At 45.4% G+C, this 18,348-nt stretch overlaps 1 protein-coding gene across 4 annotated transcripts in view; it reads left to right on the top strand.

Annotated features, from left to right (window-relative positions):
• Nucleotides 1-4,593: 4,593 nt before the first annotated feature.
• The window catches only part of LOC105463163 (aldehyde dehydrogenase 7 family member A1), a 56,142-nt gene continuing 42,387 nt past the window's right edge, over nucleotides 4,594-18,348 (top strand). The window contains exons 1-4 of one of the 4 annotated variants that reach the window (XM_071098528.1): nucleotides 4,594-4,632; nucleotides 6,431-6,484; nucleotides 7,083-7,148; nucleotides 16,728-16,808. In XM_071098528.1, the coding sequence (XP_070954629.1) occupies nucleotides 4,609-4,632; nucleotides 6,431-6,484; nucleotides 7,083-7,148; nucleotides 16,728-16,808 (225 nt within the window). In that variant the 5' untranslated portion in view covers nucleotides 4,594-4,608. Of the gene's footprint in view, nucleotides 4,633-4,694; nucleotides 5,158-6,430; nucleotides 6,485-7,082; nucleotides 7,149-16,727; nucleotides 16,809-18,348 lie in introns of those variants that run through there. The other 3 variants (XM_071098524.1, XM_071098525.1, XM_071098527.1) reach the window with 3 other exon arrangements.

The following is an 18,348-nucleotide window of genomic DNA, read 5'->3' on the forward strand; positions in this document are numbered from 1 at the left end:
GTGTTTGAAATGTTTGTTTTTCGGTGTCATAAAGAAATAGCACTTGAACATAAATTTAATTTATTGAGTAAGGCCATTTTTACTTTCTGCAGAAAGGGTACGCCCACCAGCAGTTTTGCCAGGAGAGTACACTGAACAAAGGAGACAGGGTCATTTGTAAGCTGAGGCGTTTACCTTACTGCTGTGGCTGGTTTTTATTGGCTGGAACAGGACCTCACATTTTGTATTCCTCGGGATTGGCTAGCAACTTGGAACTTTTTAAAAGAGGCAAAGGTAGAGGAGAACAAAGGAAGGAAGAAGTACCTTGTGGAATGTGGAGAAAGACAGAAACACCTTTAAATAAGGAAGAGGAACAGGCTATGACCTAATGCTTGCTTGGACTAGTATAAGCATGCCAGGGCAAATATTTAGGCTAAATTGTGGGAGCTAAGAACATAAAGTACATTTATTTTATTATAGCTAGCAGATATTTAAGAATGTTAGCACAGGTCTTTGAATAAATTTTGCTTTTAAGAGAGGTTACTATTTATTCCTAATTAGATGGGGAGGAAAGTCTTTGAAGAGGAACCTCTATTTTACTTTTTACAATGGCAAACAAGGTTATGTGGACTGGGCACCAGGTCACTGGTCCTGGTGTGTCCCCCTGCCCAGCCGCTGGCGCGCTGAACCTGTTGTTCCTCAGGCAAGCCCTCTGCATTTGCTGTTCACTCGGCCTGGAAGGCCCTTCCCTCAACCCACCCCATTCTTTAAAGATTATCTTGGAATCGCCTTTGCAAAAATTGTAACAGTGAGAAAATTACGGCAGCAGGAGAGATCTGATCTAGCTAACCCCTATTTTGCTTTTAGCCTTCAAGCTGCCCTTAATTATTCCTGGGCTTGGGCCAGTCAGTGTAACTTTGGGAGATATTTAGTTTATAGTTTAAATGATAATAACCCTTCCCCAAAAGCCAACCGCCTTTGTAAAGCTAATAAGAAATCACCAGGGTAGAAGGATAAAGGAGGCTGAATTCTGCTAAGGTGTAGACATAAACCATTGCCAGTCATTATCCCAGAGGTCACAAGGTACGCAACTTTTCCAATTACTCTTCCAGATAACATCACTATTGTAGACCCTAAGATTGGCATTTTGAGATATCTTTTCAGGTATTTTGCATGTATGACTACCAATGGTTCCACCTGAAGCTCTAACCGCTTCTGTGGTCCCACACAGAAGCTATTGACCTGCTTGAGGACAATTTCCCACACCCCAATGACTGCATCCCCAGCCAGTAAGCAGCAAGAACCCATTGCTTAGCCATTCCATCCCTTCCCCAAACTATCTTTGGAAAACACTAGTCCCTGAATTCTCCAAGAGATTGATTTGAGTAATAACTCTGTCTCCCATACGGCGTGGGTGGCCTCCTGTCTATTAAATTCTTTCTTTCTTCTTTTTGAGACAAGTTTGCTCTGTCTTCCAGGCTGGAGTGCAGTGGCAAAATCTCGGCTCACTGCAGCCTCTGCCTCCCGGGTTCAAGTCATTCTCATCCCTCAGTCTCCCAAATAGCTGGGAATACAGGCATACACCACCAGGCTCGGCTAATTTTTGTATTTTTAGTAGAGATGGCACTTGACCATGTTGGTCAGGCTGGTCTCGAACTCCTGATCGCCCTGACTCTTGATTTGCCCTCCTTGGTCTCCCAAAGTGCTGGGACTACAGGCGTGAGCCACAGTACCTGGTTCCTCTGCCACTTTTAATACAGAACTGTTTTAAGGTGTCCTGAGTTTAGCCACTACATTTTCATTTCTATAGGGCTTTGCAGTTTTCAAAGTGCTTTCATATATGATTCATTTAATTCTGTCTCTTCCTGCTCAGCCTCATTACAATTCATCATTTCTGATTTTTCCTGAACTCCTGTTAAGCAGGGCTAACAGGAGTTTTGAAAAAACAAGGTAGAAAAAGGATGCAATCCCTATTTTCAGTGTGAGCAGTTGCTGGTGCCTATTTTCCCAGAATCGGCTTATTTAGTTATTTTTTGAGACAGGGTCTTGCTCTGTCCCCCAGGCTGGAATGGAATGGCACGATCTTGGTGCTCTGCAACCTCCACCTCCTGGGTTTAAGCGATTCTCCAGGCTCAGCCTCCCAAGTAGCTGGGCCTTCAGATGTGCACCACCACATCTGGCTAATTTTTGTATTTTTAGTAGAGATGGGGTTTCACCGTGTTGGCCAGGCTGGTCTCGAACTCCTGATCACTAAGTGATCCTTCCATCTTGGCCTCCCAAAGTTCTGGGATCACAGGTATGAGCCACTGTGCCCAGCCAGCCAGAATTGGTTTAGAAGGATGGCCACACTTCTCTTCTTGACTTGAAGAGAGGGAAGCCAACACTCCTTGAGGACACTATGTATTGCTCCTAATCCTCAGTGCATCTGTCTATGTGTTTTAATTTCGTGGAAGTGAATGGAAGAGAAAAGAATAAATAATGTGGTTTTGGAATATGCAGACAAAGAATCTTTGTTGGCTGATAGAAAGTGATGAGAGTCAGTTAAAATGTCTGAGAATTAGCTGGGTGCGGTGGCTAATGCCTGTAATCCCAGCACTTTGGGAGGCTGAGGTGGGTGGATCACAAGGTCAGGAAATCGAGACCATCCTGGCCAACGTGGTGAAACCCTGTCTCTACTAAAAATACAAAAATTAGCTGGGTGTGATGGTGCGTACCTGTAGTCCCAGCTACTCAGGAGGCTGAGGCAGGAGAATCACTTGAACCTGGGAGGTGGAGGTTGTGGTGAGCTGAGATTGCGCCACTGTACTCCAACCTGGCGACAGAGTGAGACTCTGCCTCAAAAAACAAAACAAAACAAAACAAAACACACACAAAAGAAGTCTGAGAATTAAAATTAGAAAAATTAGCACTGTGGTCCTCCGTGTAGATGGAAGACAGCAGCAGGGTTGTTGATAGAGATTACCGATGTCAGATAGGGCATTGTTACTCCTTCAAAGATGTTATTCATTGGTTCATTTGTTCATACACTCATATAAGTGAGCATAAACTTGGAACAATGCTAGGAACTGTGGAGCAATGCAAGGATGAGTCAGAGATGGTCCTTGCCCTAATAGGAAAAAACCGTAGCATTTACAAAAGGAAGCATCTTGCATGTATGCCTAGTACTAACTGCAGTTTCTGGTAGCTGCTTGATACATGCAGAGTGTTTGTTCAAATCATTTTTATTATAAGGGTGGAAGAGATAAAGCTCATGCTTGAATGCAGAGATGAAAGGGGCCAGGAGCGGTGGCTCAAGCCTGTAATCCCAGCAGTTTGGGAGGCCAGTGGTTCAAGCCTGTAATCCCAGCAGTTTGGGAGGCCGAGGTGGGCAGATCCCTTGAGCCAAGAGGTGCAGACCAGCCTGGGCAACATGGGGGAACCCCGTCTTTACAAAAAACCCACAAAAATTAGCTGGGTGTGGTAGCATGCCTGTAGTCCCAGCGACTCAGGAGGTTGAGGTAGGAGGATCACTAGAGCCCTGGAGGTTGAGGTTTCAGTAAGCCATGATCTTGCCACAGCACTCTAGCATGGGCAAGCATATTTTAAACTCATGTTCAAATAATGCCAATTGAGATATTAGTATTTCCTTCTTATAGGGTTGGCCCAGTTATTGTGAAATGAGATGGGGCATGCACGAGTGAAAGGATAGTGTAGGAAGACAGAAGAAATGGAGAATGAAGGAAATTGATCAAAACTGCCTTTATTCTTTAAAAGTAAGAGCCGGGTGCCGTGGCTCATACCTGTAATCCCAGCACTTTGGGAGGCTGAGGCGGTGGATCACGAGGTCAGGAGTTCGAGACCAGTCTAGCCAACATAGTGAAACCCCCTCAATATTCAAAATACAAAAAATTGGCCAAGTGTGGTAGTGGGCGCCTGAAATCCCAGCTACGCAGGAGGCTGAGGCAGGAGAATCGCCTGAACCCAGAAGGTGGAGGTGGCAGTGAGCTGAGATTGAGCCACTGGACTCCAGCCCCAGGGACAGTGCAAGACTCCCTCTAAAAAAAAAAAAAAAAAAAAAAAAAAAGCAAGAATAGGACGGATGCAGTGGCTCACACCTGTAATCCCAGGACTTTGAGAGACTGAGGTGGGCAGATCAGAGGTCAGGAGTTCCAGACCAGTCTGGCTAACATGGTGAAACCCCGTTTCTACTAAAAATACAAAAAAATTAGCTGGGTGTGGTGGCACACACCTGTAATCGCAGCTACTGGGAGGCTGAGGCAGGAGAATCCGCTTGAACCCGGGAGGCGGAGGTTGCAGTGAGCCGAGATCGCACCATTGCACTCTAGTTCGGGCAACAAGATCGAAACTCCGTCTCCAAAAAAACAAAATAAATAAATAAATAAATAAAAAATAAAGTAAGAATATACCTAGGCAGGGTATTTATAGAGGAAATGCAACAATCTAATATTTATCATTAATTACAAATCTTTCATTTGTAATTTACCAAAACAGTGAAAACAAACAACCCTTCCCCCGCCCCTCAATACAAACCCTCCCTTGGCTACTCCAGGGACCAGAGGCATCGCCATCGCTAAGGAGCTGGTTAGGAATGTCGGCTCTCCGACCCTAGCCCAGACTTACTGAATCAGAATGAGCATTTACCACGACCACCAGGTAACTTCATGCATTTTACAGTTTCAGAACCCCTGCTATAGCCTGCTATACTTCAGCGCCAATATTTTGCTGAAAAGAATTCCTAGCTGGAGCCGTGGCTCCCGGAGTCTTTCACCAGATGGCAGCAGCCCACTCCTCCCTATGGCACTCCCATTGTTCCAGGCAGGATTCAGCCGCAGGCATCTCCGGAAGACTAGGGGCCGACGGGGCGGTGGCGGGGTCGTACCCTGTGGGAGGGATCGGGTCTGCCCAATGGGTTCTCTCGGGCGGGGGGCGGGGCTCTATTTCGGCAACTCGACCGGCCTTAGGCTCCTTCCGAATTCTGAGCTCAGTATGTGGCGCCTACCCCGCGCGCTGTGTGTGCATGCTGCAAAGACCAGCAAGCTCCCCGGACCTTGGAGCAGGCCTGCCGCCTTCATGTCCACTCTCCTCATCAATCAACCCCAGTATGCGTGGCTGAAAGAGCTGGGGCTCCGCGAGGAAAACGAGGGCGTGTATAATGGAAGCTGGGGAGGCCGGGGAGAGGTATGAGGGCGCTTAAGAAATCTCTGCAGCCGCCGGGGTTCGCTCGAGGAGGCCGGGCGGGCACTGACCTACCGAGTCCCCGCTGGCGCTGGAGGAGGTAGTACAGAGTGGGAGATTTTGAAGCTCCACAGTACAAGTTTTCTCGTGTAGGGTGCCTTTAAAATGAAAACTTAGATTTTAGGTCCTTGTGCCCTATGCAGAACCGAAGTCATTTTGGAGCTGTAGGGGCCTAAACTTCCCGCTTATATTTAAAACCTTGTGGTCTTGGATCTGTAGTGAGAAATGTGGCACATTGAGGGGTGCAACTGATCTTAATTTAGAGCTTAACTTTGGCTCTTCACCTGTGACATGCACCGCAAGTAACGTTCTTCAGTGTAGTTTAAAGTTATCTTTCTTCCTGAATTCCTTGGGAGTTTGCAAGCTCGGACTTGCTGAAATCCTGCCATGTTTTACTTTGGGTTGTGAACTCCTTTGAGGACTGGGTTTTCAGCATTTCTCCGTTGCCCAGGGCTTAACACCGCGCCTGATGCCCGTTACTGCTCAATACAACGTTTTATAGAATACAAAGGAAAGGTAAGGTTATTATCGCCCAGATTTTTTTAAAAAGAACATTTTTTATAAGAAGACGTTATATAACAGTTAAACTTTGTTGGACGTTGTATATTATATAATGAACCTGCCTTGGTAAAGGGAACACTTCTTCCTTTTGGTTATTAGTGGCTGTAGGAGATACAGATAATTTTAATTGCTCCTCAAACCTCAGTGTTTAATCTTGATTTCCATGTGATATCTAATCATTAGGCCTTTTTAGCTGTGCCTTGATTTTCCCTTTCATTGTTGACCTGAGACCTCTCCAACTGGTGTGGACACAGGCCTTTCCCATGGTTTTCCCACCTTGGCCATTTCATCTCTGAGCAGAGATGACTTGTCACTAGTAAGGGAGAGAAGGAATAACTAAAACTAGTCAGTTTGGGCTGTTATTAATGGAAAAAGAGGCAAAATAACTGGTTACATTAAAGCTTTTGTTTATACACCTAATATTGAGATGTCAGGGGAGAGTTTTGCAGTAAAGGTAGTTTCTAATGTTTAAGTCAGAAATGAAAGACAACCTCTGTAGAGTGGTTTATATGTAACAGAAGTTAACCTAAGGTTTTTGAGTTTGGATATTATATCATTTTTTCCTCTCTTTTTCTTTCCCCTGAAGTTTGGTCTATTCCCTTACTTCAGAAGGGATTACGTTTTCTCTACATGATCATCATCCTTTTGTTTTAAGGTTATTACGACCTATTGCCCTGCTAACAATGAGCCAATAGCAAGAGTCCGACAGGTAAGTGTGTGTGTGTGTTTAATTCAAATTACACACAAGGAGTTTGTGCAGGCTTTCTTTAGAGGCAGAAGCCAGTTAGGCAGGTGAAGAATAATACAAAATCACAAATGCAGAGAATAATGTGTTTATTTTTCTTTGACATTTAGGACTGTCTGGGGGAGACTGTCCTCCCTTGGGTGGGGGCGTGAAAAGGAAAGAACCATAGAAAAGGCGAAGCATAGAAAGACTAGGCAGAGGGCCATTTAAGACAGTGCTTCTGAAGTACCTGAGGATTTTGTTAGAATGAAGCTTTTGATTTCTGAAGTTTGGGTTGGAGCTCAAGGTTCTGCATTTCTAATATGCCTCACATGTTGTTCTCAGATGAAGCTGACAGATTTGCTTTGAAAAGCAAGGTTTTAAGGCATAGCTGGATTCCAACCTGTTTTACCGGGTTCTAGCTAGTTTTGGGGAGTGTAGACTGTGGGAATCATTCTCAGCCATAAATGTTAGAGAACCCTAGAGATTTTCCAATTCTCTTCTGAAAATATTTGTGTGTTCTAGAAGATTGTCATCACTTTTCTTTATTTCCCCCTCTCTGTCCCCCTACTTCTTAATTTAGGCCAGTGTGGCAGACTATGAAGAAACTGTAAAGAAAGCAAAAGAAGCATGGAAAATCTGGGCAGATGTAAGTATGACCTTTGTTTCTAGAATTCATAAGAGGTCACTTTGCCTATTGTAAGCAATGAGATACATAAACATCTGATAAGCAGGTCAGTGCTGCCTTGTTAAAATGTGAGCTCCTTGGGGGCTGTGATACTGTACTAGGGCTCCTGCTGTCTTGGTAACACCTCTGCCATATTTCTAGGGTAGTGCCTTTTCTGTACTTGCCATTCATTGAATGGATAAATTTAAATGAATTAAACTTTGTGCTGGTATAGTATAAACTTGAGCTGTGAACACTATTCTTCACTGAAATTACTTGAATTTATAATTAAATAGAAAATGAATAGAAGACCTATGCTAGATATATTCATTTGCTCCTCCTCTTACCCCCTGCCAGATTTGTCTGGGAGTATCTCAGCAATAGGTCAGCATTCCTGGTTTAAAGAACAGCAGCAGACTGGACCTGGTGGCTCACACCTGTAATCCCAGCACTTTTAGGAGGCTGAGGCAGGTGGATCATCTGAGGTCAGGAGTTTGAGACCAGCCTGGCCAACGTGGTGAAACCCTGTCTGTAGTAAAAATACAAAAATTAGCCGAACATGGTGGCACGTTTAATCCAGTCTACTCGGGAGGCTGAGGCAGTAGAATTGCTTGAGCTTGGGAGGCGGAGGCTGCAGTGAACCAAGATAGCACCACTACACTCCATCCAGCCTGGGCGACAGAGTGAGACTCCGTCTCAAAAAAAAAGGAAAAAAAAGAGCAGTGGCAGCATCCCTTTCTCAGGGCCAGAAGCTCATATTCCTTGACTGTCTAATGAGGCTGTGAGGCAGAGTCAGCCTCCTTGGTCTCTGAGTCTCCACCATTGGTGGAGAGCAAATTTAGGAACTGTGACTGGTGCTGGGCTGGCCACACTGACTCGTCACTAGGTGGGGGCTAGGCTCCTGAGAAGGGGAGAGTAAAGGCAAACCCAACCGGGATAGCCTGATTTCCCAACCTTCCCACTACCCCCATCCTCAGTGTGCTTTGTCTTGTAAAAAGAAAAGACTGAGGGTGGCTGCCTTCTGGGAGGGTTAAATGAGTTAATCATTTAAAGTGTTTACTGGAGAGCCTGGCACAGGAAAAGCCTCCATACATTTGAGTTAAACCCTGTGCTGCTGGGTGAGGGACTGCTGAGCTGCAGTGTTTTCTCTGAGTCAATGATTGCAAGGGGGGTTGGGTGGGGTTGGGGTGGGTTGCAGAGTGGCAACCTGTCCAGGAGAGCCCTGGGTTGGATGAAGCTTTTTTTTTTTCTTTTTTTTTTGGAGACGTCTTTGTGTAAAGCATGAAGCACATCTTTCCTCTACTTTAATTATGGATAGAAGTATGGCCTCGGGTTCCATTATACACAATCAAAAGTGTCTTTGGGCAGAAAAATACCACTTCCACAAGTAAACAGTGTGCTAGGTAAAGTTCACCCTACCTGGATAGAGAATAGTGTCCAAAACAATATCCTTCATTGTTTTAAAAACTTACTTTTATTTATTTCTGATCATAAAAGTAATAAATATTCTTTTTCTTTTTTTTTTTTTTAAGAAAAGATTGATGCTGTAAATAAGATAAACAAATTTAGTCCCCTTACCCCAACCTCTGCAATGCAAAATGATTATTAGGTTTAGGTTTTGGTGCATTTCCTTTCAGTCTTTTATGTATTTATTTCATAGCTGTGATTATTGTACGTTCATATATACATGGCATGTATAAAATTTTGTGACCTGTGACCTGTGATGATTGTATTGCATACCATCCTAGAGTTACTGCTTTTTTTTTTTTTTTTTTTTTTAAAAGACAGGATCTGGCTCTGTCACCTAGGCTGGAGTGCAGTGAGTCAATCTCAGCTCACTGTGACCTCTGCCTTCTGGGCTCAGGGGATCCTCCCATCTCAGCCTCCCAAGTAGCTGTGATTACATGCACACACCACCATGCCTGGCTAATTTTTTTGCATTTTTTGTAGAGATGGGGTTTCACCATATTGCCTAGGGCGGTCTTGAACTCCTAAGTTCAAATGATCTGCCCTCTTTGGCCTCCCAAAGTGCTGGGATTACAGATGTGAACCACCATGCCCAGCTGCGTAATTTTTTTTAAAATTGTTGTTTTCCTATATGTATATACTTTTTTCTTTTGAGATGGAGTCTTGCTCTGTCACTCAGGCTGGAGTGCAGTGGTGTGATCTCCGCTCACTGCAACCTCTGCCTTCCAGGTTCAAGTAATTTCCTGCCTCAGTCTCCCAAGTAGCTGAGACTACAGATGTGCACCACCAGGCCTGGCTAATTTTTTTCTTAAATATGTTCTCCAACTTAAAACTTTTAATTAAAAAGTAAGCTTTAATGTCGAAAATGCAAACTTGGGGAAGACAGAAAAGATCACACACAAGGCTGTCACTTCACACTTGGAAGGTTGCACAGCCGCTGGACAGAGGCACTCCTCACTTTCCAGACAGGGCAGAAGCCAGACAGAGGTGCTCCTTACTTCCCAGATGGGGCGGCCGGGCAGAGGCGCTCCTCACTTGCCAGAGGGTGGGCAGTGGGGCAGAGGCGCTCCACACTTCCCAGATGGTGGGGCGGCGGGGCAGAGGTGCTCCTCACTTGGCCAGACGGTGGGAAGCCGGGCAGAGGCGCTCCTCACTTCCCAGATGGTGGGGCGGCGGGGCAGAGGTGCTCCTCACTTGGCCAGACGGTGGGAAGCCTGGCAGAGGCGCTCCTCACTTCCCAGATGGTGGGGGGGCGGGGCAGAGGTGCTCCTCACTTGGCCAGACGGTGGGAAGCCTGGCAGAGGCGCTCCTCACTTCCCAGATGGGGCGGCGGCCGGGCAGAGGTGCTCCTCACTTGCCAGATGGTGGGCAGCCGGGCAGAGGGGCACCTCACTTCCCAGACAGTTGGGCAGCTGGGCAGAGGCGCTCCTCATTTTCCAGACCCTGGGATGGCCCGGCAGTGGCACTCCTCACATCCCAGATGGGGCGGCGGCTGGGCAGAGGTGCTCCTCACTTTCCAGAGTGGGTGGCAGGCCTGGCTAATTTTTGTATTTTTAGTAGAGACGGTTTCACCATGCTGGCCAGGTTGGTCTCGAACTCCTGACCTCGTGATCCACCTGCCTTGGCCTTCCAAAGTGTTTGGATTACAGGCGTGAGCCACTGCACCCGGCCTTCCTATACATTTATACTTAAAAAAAAAAAAAATAGACCAGGCACGGTAGCTCACGCTTGTAATCCCAACACTTTGGAAGGCCAAGGTGGGTGGATCACCTGAGGTTGGGAGTTCGAGACCAGCCTGACCAACATGGAGAAACCCTGTCTACACTAAAAAATACAAAATTAGCCAGGCGTGGTGGTGTGCGCCTGTAATCCCAGCTACTCAGGAGGCTGAGGCAGGAGAATCACTTGAACCTGGGAGGTGGAGGTTACCGTGAGCTGAGATCGAGCCATTGCACTCCAGCCTGGGCGACAAGAGCAAAACTCCCTCTCAAAGAAAAAAAAAATTAATAGACTTTTATTTTTTAGAGCCGTTTTAAGTTTACAGAAAAACAAGTAGAAAGTACAGAATTTCCATTCCTCCCTCATTCCTCTTCCCAAGTTTCCTTTTTTTTTTTTTAAGACAGAGTCTCACTCTGTCACCCAGGCTAGTGTACAGTGGCATGTTCACAGCTTGCGGCTCACTGCAGCTTCGACCTGGGCTCAAGCAATCCTCCTACCTCAGCCTCCTTAGTAACTAGGATTACAGGCATGTTCCTCCACACCTGGCTAATTTTTGTATTTTTTGTAGAGATGAGGTTTTGCTCTGTTGCCTAGGCTGGTCTCAAACTCCTGGGCTCAAGCAGTTTGCCCACCTCAACCTCCCAAAGTGCTGGGATTACAGGCATGAGCCACCAGGCCTGGCCATTTCCCCTATTATTAAAGTTTTGCATTAGTATGTCATATTTTGTTACAACTGATGAGCGATTGTTGATGTGTTATTATTAACTAAAGTACACAATTTACATGAGGGTTCACTCTTTGCATATACTGTTTTGAATGCTAGTGCAACTTAACATGTTGTCTTCTGACTAGAAGCGTCTATTGTATGTGTCTATTTATCCAGGGTAAATACAAACACATTTGAAAAAGAAAAAAAGAGTTTATATGAATTCAGGATCTTGTCTTTTCCTGAACTGTGTTTTTTTTTTTTCTTTTTTTTTTTTTGAGACGGAGTCTTGCTCTGTTGCCCAGGCTGGAGTGCAGTGGCATGATCTTGGCTCACTGCAACCTCTACCTCTTAGACTCAAGCAATTCTCCTGCTTCATCTTCCTGAGTAGCCGGAACTACAGGCATGAGCCATTGCAAAAAAATTTTTTTGTGTGTTTTTTAGTAGAGAACAGGGTTTCACCATGTTGGCCAGGATGGTCTTGAACTCCTGACCTCAAGTGATCTGCCCGCCTCTGCCTCGCAAAGTGCTGGGATTGCAGGCATGAGCCACCGCACCTGGAATGAACTGGTTTTCAAATCTATCTTTGCCCTAGGGAGTGCCAGCTGACATTATGATCTTTCTTAAATATCGGGCTGTACTTTTTTTGGTTGCTATTTTCACATTCAGGATCTTATCTGGCAGTCAGGTCTTGCTCACCATGCCAGCCTCTGCACCTAATATCCTTTCTCATACTTCTGGTGCTTTTTAGACCTCCCAATAAATAGAATGGGGGTGCTAAGTGGGAACAGGTTGCTTTACTGGGTAATAGTAGAGTCCGTTGGGGATCCTACTTGTTTGATTTTGAGTTAAGCAATTGAGTTCAAGGTTTAGCAAAGAGGCAGAGTTTTTCCTAACTGTGCTCTGGGGCGCCTGCCAATAGGTCAGGGACTTAGAGAGGCTCAGTAAGAACAGACCAAAGCTTGACCCCCCTTCTCGTCACAGAAGCTTTCCTGTCTCGATCCTCCCTCACGTGAGGCTTCTCTGCTTGGCCCTCGTCCGTTTGGCTGGCCTTGACTGTGTTAGGACAAACCACTGTTTCATGTAGTTCATTTGAGTTAATTCTAGAATTTTTCTTTTTCTTTTCTTTTTTTTTTTTTCAGACAGAGTTTTGCTCTTGTTGCCCAGGCTGGAGTGCAATGGCGCCATCTTGGCTCACTGCAACCCCTGCCTCCCCTGTTCAAGCGATTCTCCTACCTCAGCCTCCCAAGTAGCTGGGATTACAGGCGCCCGCCACCAATTTTAAAAATATTTTTAGTAGAGATGGGGTTTCACCATGTTGGCCAGGCTGGTTTCGAACTCCTGACCTCAAGTGATCCACCTGCCTTGGACTCCCAAAGTGCTAGGATTACAGGCATGAGCCACTGCATCTGGCCAATTCTAGAAGTTTTCAAAGGGAACATTTTTCTTTAAGGGAAATGGAAACAAAGTGAAACATATGGAAAGGTAGTTTATAGAAATTGATTTCTTTCTAAGGAATATACTTGCTGCTTTCTTCCATGAGCCAGTTTCAGCACAGAATGGGGCCCGTTTCTGCCCTCTGCATCCCCATGTGTCCTCATTTTCCCTCTCATCTCTGGTGAGAAAGAGTGGAGTCTTACTCTGTCACCCAGGCTGGAGTGCAGTGGTGTGATCTCGGCACACTGCAACATCTGCCTCCTAGGTTCAAGTGATTCTCCTGCCTCAGCCTCCTGAGAACCTGGGATTATGGGCACCATATGTGGCTAATTTTTGTGTTTACAGGGGCTCACCATGTTGGCCAAGCTGGTCTTGAACTCCTGATTTCAAATGATCCACCTGCCTCGGCCTCCCAAAGTGCTGGGAATAGAGGTGTGAACCACCATCCCCAGCCATAATTTTCCAAAACTACTTTCTCTTGCTTTTTAGCCTTTGCATATGCTCTGTACCTCTCTATCCCCATGCTTTTCCTCTACTTTGCCTGCCTCTTCACAACATCTGGCATGTTTTAGGTCTTAGCCCTAAACTCTAAACTTGTAAAAAGCCTACTTCGGATTGCTCCAGTTGTGAAATCCAGCTCCCCTTTCATGGCATTTGCCACATTAGATTGTACTTACCTGTTTCTTGCCTTTATCATCCCCATGGACTGTCAACTCTATAGAGAGCAAGAATTGTAACTGCCTCATTTGCAGTAGAGTATCCAGGGATTAGCACAGTATCTGGCACATAGAACATATGCAATGATTATTGTTGAAAGACTGACTGAATAAAACGTGTCCAGAATGGGAGGTAAAAGGCCATGTATACTGGCCATTCTGAGTTGAAATTAACCAACTTAACTAAACGTATAAATGTGCTTACTAAATTCAATTGAAACATCATTAAACCCACACCATGTGCTAGGAAATGTATAGGTTGTGTGCTGATTGATTTAATGCTACAGGTTTTGTTTCCTGTTTCCAAAAGTGTGCATATATTGTGAAAATGACAGACATTGCAAACATACAAATTGTGGATGAAAATCTGTTATAATTTCACTCACCAGAAAAAACCATTGTGAACAGCTTGGTATATGTTCCTCCAAATTTAAGCAAAAGTTTAGTTACCATAAGTGTTTTCTTGTTTTCTATTATCCTATCATAGCTTTTCAATGTTTTCCCATAAAAATCGACCTTATTTTATCACTGTTCCATAATTAACCAATCATGTGCGGATGGACAGTTGGATGGTTTTATTTTTTTCTTTACTAGAAACAGCACTGCAATGAATATCATTGTACCTATACTTTTGCATACTTATGTATAAGCTCAGTTTCCATAAGCTGAACTGCTGCTTAGTTAAAGGGTAGGAATGTCATGCCTGTAATCCCAGCACTTTGGGAGACCGAGGCGGGCGGATTACCTGAGATCAGGAGTTCGAGACCAGCCTGACCAACAATGGTGGAACCCCGTCTCTGCTAAAAATACAAAAAATTAGCCGGGTGTGGTGGCAGGCACCTGTAATCCCAGCTACTTGGGAGGCTGAGGCAGGAGAATCACTTGAACCCAAGAGGCGGAGGTTGCAGTGAGCCGAGATTGTGCCACTGCGCTCAAGCCTGGGTGCAACAGAGCGAGACCCCGTCTCAAAAAATAAATAAATAAATAAATAAAACAAAGGATAGGAATGTTTTAAATGTTAATAGATTGCAAAGTGACCATCCAGAAAAGCTGTGGTAAGACATGATAATACACTTGGGGAGAAGAGAGAGCAAGGAAAAAGCCTTGAGCTCACAGTCAAGCTCTGTGAGGCAAGTGTGAGCAGTACTGTGATTAGGCGCAGTGGGAGTTAGGGGGAGGGTGTGATTGGCCTCTGCCTGGGGGAAGGTTTCATGGAGGGGAGTGTTCCTTTTACCTGTACTTTTATTTTTTTATTTTTTTATTTGAGATGGAATTTCACTCTTGTCATCCAGGCTGGAGTGTAATGGTGGGCTCTCAGCTCCCTGCAACCTCCCCCTCCTGGGTTCAAGTGATTCTCCTGTTTCAGCCTCCCGAGTAGCTGGGATTACAGGCACCTGCCACCATACCCGGCTAATTTTTGCATTTTTAGTAAAGATGGGGTTTCACCATGTTGGCCAGGCTCATCTTGAACTCCTGACCCCAAGTGATCCACCTGCCTTGGCCTCTCAAAGTGCTGGGATTACAGATGTGAGCCACCACGTCCAGCCTTAGCTGTACTTTGAAGAAGAGGCAGAATTGGGAAGAACTTGATGGGAGAGAGGGAGTAATGGTCACAGTTGGAAAAATTGTGTCTCATTCATGAATCACATCTCAAACTTTATGACATAAGCTGTGCTCTTTACCCCCAAAACCTGATGTTTCCCTTCAAGTCTTCTTCATCCCAGTAATTATACTTCCATCTACCTAGCTATTGAAGCTAGAAACCTGGAAGTCATCCTGAGTTCTTTTATGCTCTTCATTTCCTGCATCTGTGTGTCCTTTCAATTCTACTCCCAAAATAGACCCTGAATCCACTTGTTGTTCCCCTTGTTACCACTGCAATCCTTTTTTTTTTTTTTTTGAAATGGAGTCTCGCTCTGTCGCCCAGGCTGGAGTGCAGTGGTGTGATCTCGGCTCACTGCAAGCTCTGCCTCCCAGGTTCACACCATTCTCCTGCCTCAGCCTCCCGAGTAGCTGGGACTACAGGTGCCCGCCACCATGCCCAGCTAATTTTTTGCAGTTTTAGTACAGATAGGGTTTCACCATGTTAGCCAGAATGGTTTCCATCTCCTGACCTTGTGATCCGCCTGCCTCGGCCTCCCGAAGTGCTGGGTTTATAGGCATGAGCCACCGTGCCCGGCTACCACTGCAATCTTAAGACTAAGTCTCTGTAATCTTTTTTTTTTTTTTTTTTTTTTTTTTTTTGAGACAGAGTCTTGCTCTTGTTGCCCAGGCTGGAGTGCAGTGGCATGATCATGATCTTGGTTCACTGCAGCCTCCGCCTCCTGGGTTCCAATGATTCTCCTGCCTCAGCCTCCCACGTAGCTGGGATTACAGGTGCCCACCACCACATCTGGCTAATTTTTTGTATTTTTAGTGAGACGAGGTTTCACCATGTTGGTCAGGCTGGTCTTGATCTACTGACCTCAGATGATCCACCCACCTTGGCCTCCCGAAGCTGGGATTACAGGCGTGTGACACCGCGCCTGGCCTATAATACAGTCTTAACTGATCTCCCTGCTTCTACTCTTTTCCCCTTCAACATATCCTCTACTTGTCTGATAGCATATTAAAATTAAAGCAAATCCTCTTATTCTGCACCTTAAAAGCCATTCAAGACTTCACATTGCACCTGGAGTAAGATTCTAACACCTTACAAGCTTCTGGCTTTAGACATACTGGCTTTCCCAATCAGCCGCTTTTATTTTCCATGGATCCCTCTTACATGTTTTTTTCTTATCCCTGGGAAGAATATTCCTATGACTTACTTTTCCCATTCTTCAGGTTTCAGCTTTAATATTACCTCCTTTGAGATTTTTCCTGGCAACCTTTTTTTTTTTTTTTTTTTTTTTGGAGATGGAGTCTCACTCTATTGCCAAGGCTGGAGGGCAGTGGCACGATCTCGGCTCACTGCAACCTCCGCCTCCAAGGTTCAAGCAATTCTCCCATCTCGGCCTCCCGAGTAGCTGGGATGACAGGCGCACACTACCATGCCCAGATAATTTTTGTGTTTATAGTAGAGATGGGGTTTCACCATGTTGGCCTGGCTGGTCTCGAACTCCTGACCTCGTGATCTGCCCCCCCTCAGCCTTCCAAAGTGTTGGGATTACAGGTGTGAGCCACTGCACCGGGCCTCCTGCCAACCTTTTAGGTAAAGTTACTTACCCATTTCCCCTCCAATCTTGCTGTTTTTCTCTTCCTCAGCTTCCTTTTTATTTCCTTTGTCTTTATAACCCTGATGGCAATTTGTAGTTATTTGTTGCCTTTTCTTCTCCTCTGTGCCTTCCAGTAGGTATTTGCTCCAGGAATGCCTTGCTTCTTATTTTAGCTTTAGTGTCTGGTCATATCACAGTCTTGACATGATCTAAAGTCTTTGATATGATTGTACTTTGTTCTTTTACAGCACACATCCAATACTGTGTTACAGACATGAATTTATGCTTTGAATCAGACACAAAAATTGCATTATTTTCTTAGATTCCTGCTCCAAAACGAGGAGAAATTGTAAGACAGATTGGCGATGCCTTGCGGGAGAAGATCCAAGTACTAGGAAGCTTGGTAAAGTATTTTTGTAGTATATACACAATTCTTTGAGTGGAGAATAAGGCTGTCATGCTTTTCTATATATAAGATTGTGAGGTTTTTTTTGAGACGGAGTCTCGGAGTCTCGCTCTGTCCCCCTGGCTGGAGTGCAGTGGCGCGATCTCGGCTCACTGCAAGCTCCGCCTCCCGGGTTCACGCCATTCTCCTGCCTCAGCCTCCTGAGTAGCTGGGACTACAGGTGCCTGCCACCGCGCCCGGCTAATTTTTTGTATTTTTAGTAGAGACGGGGTTTCACCGTGGTCTCGATCTCCTGACCTTGTGATCCTCCTGCCTCAGCCTCCCAAAGTGCTGGGATTACAGGTGTGAGCCACCACGCCCCGCCGATTGTGAGGTTTTTTAAAATTTATTTTGAGATGGAGTCTCGCTGTCACCCAGGCTGGAGAGCAGTGGTACAGTCTTGACTCACTGCAGCCTCCGCCTCCCGTGTTCTAGCAATTTCCCTGCCTGAGCCTCCTGAGTAGCTGGGATTACAGGCTTGTTATACCACGGCTGGCTACGTTTTTGTATTTTTTTTTTTTTTTGAGACTGAGTCTCGCTCTGTCGCCCAGGCTGGAGTGCAGTGGCGCGATCTCGGCTCACTGCAAGCTTTGCCTCCCAGGTTCACACCATTCTCCTGCCTCAGCCTCCTGAGTAGCTGGGACTACAGGTGCCCACCACCACGCCCGGCTAATTTTTTTGTATTTTTAGTAGAGACGGGGTTTCACCATGTTAGCCAGGATGGTCTCCATCTCCTGACCTCGTGATTTGCCCGCCTCAGCCTCCCAAAGTGCTGGGGTTATAGGCGTGAGCCACCGTGCCCAGCAATTTTTTGTGTTTTTTAAGTAGAGATGGAGTTTCACCATGTTGGCCAGGCTGGTCTTGAACTCTTAACCTCAGGTGATCCCACCTGCCTCAGACTCTCTAAGTGCTGGGATTATAGGCGTGGGCCACCACACTTGGGTAGATGAGTTTTTAAGAAAAGTAGTTTATATTATATTTTATTTATTTATTATTTAATAATTTATTTATTTTCGAGATGGAGTCTTGCTCTTTCCAGATGGAGTCACCCAGGCTAGAGTGCAATGGCAGGATCTTGGCTCACTGCAACCTCCCCATCTCAGGTTCAAGCGATTCTCCTGCCTCAGCCTCCTGAGTAGCTGGGATTACAGGTGTGCGCCGCCACGTATGGCTAATTTTTGTGTTTTTAGTAGAGATGCGGTTTCACCATGTTGGCCAGGCTGGTCTTGAACTCTGGACCTCAGGTGATCCGCCTGCCTTGGCCCCCCAAAGTGCTGGGATTACAGGCATGAGCCACTGTGCCCGGTTGTACTTAATGTATTTTAAAAATTCTTTCCTTAGAGGAAAGATTAACAAGGTAGACAGGAAAAAGTGAAGGCAATTCTTGTGTTTGAAATTTCTTTGGGAAATAAAACAGACTTTCTTCAGTTTATTACATTTACAAAATATGTTTTGCTTCCCCCTTTCTTTAATTTAATGTTTATAATGTGAATTCTGT

Source organism: Macaca nemestrina, chromosome 6 (assembly GCF_043159975.1).
Source record: "Macaca nemestrina isolate mMacNem1 chromosome 6, mMacNem.hap1, whole genome shotgun sequence".
Classification (NCBI taxonomy): domain Eukaryota; kingdom Metazoa; phylum Chordata; class Mammalia; order Primates; family Cercopithecidae; genus Macaca; species Macaca nemestrina.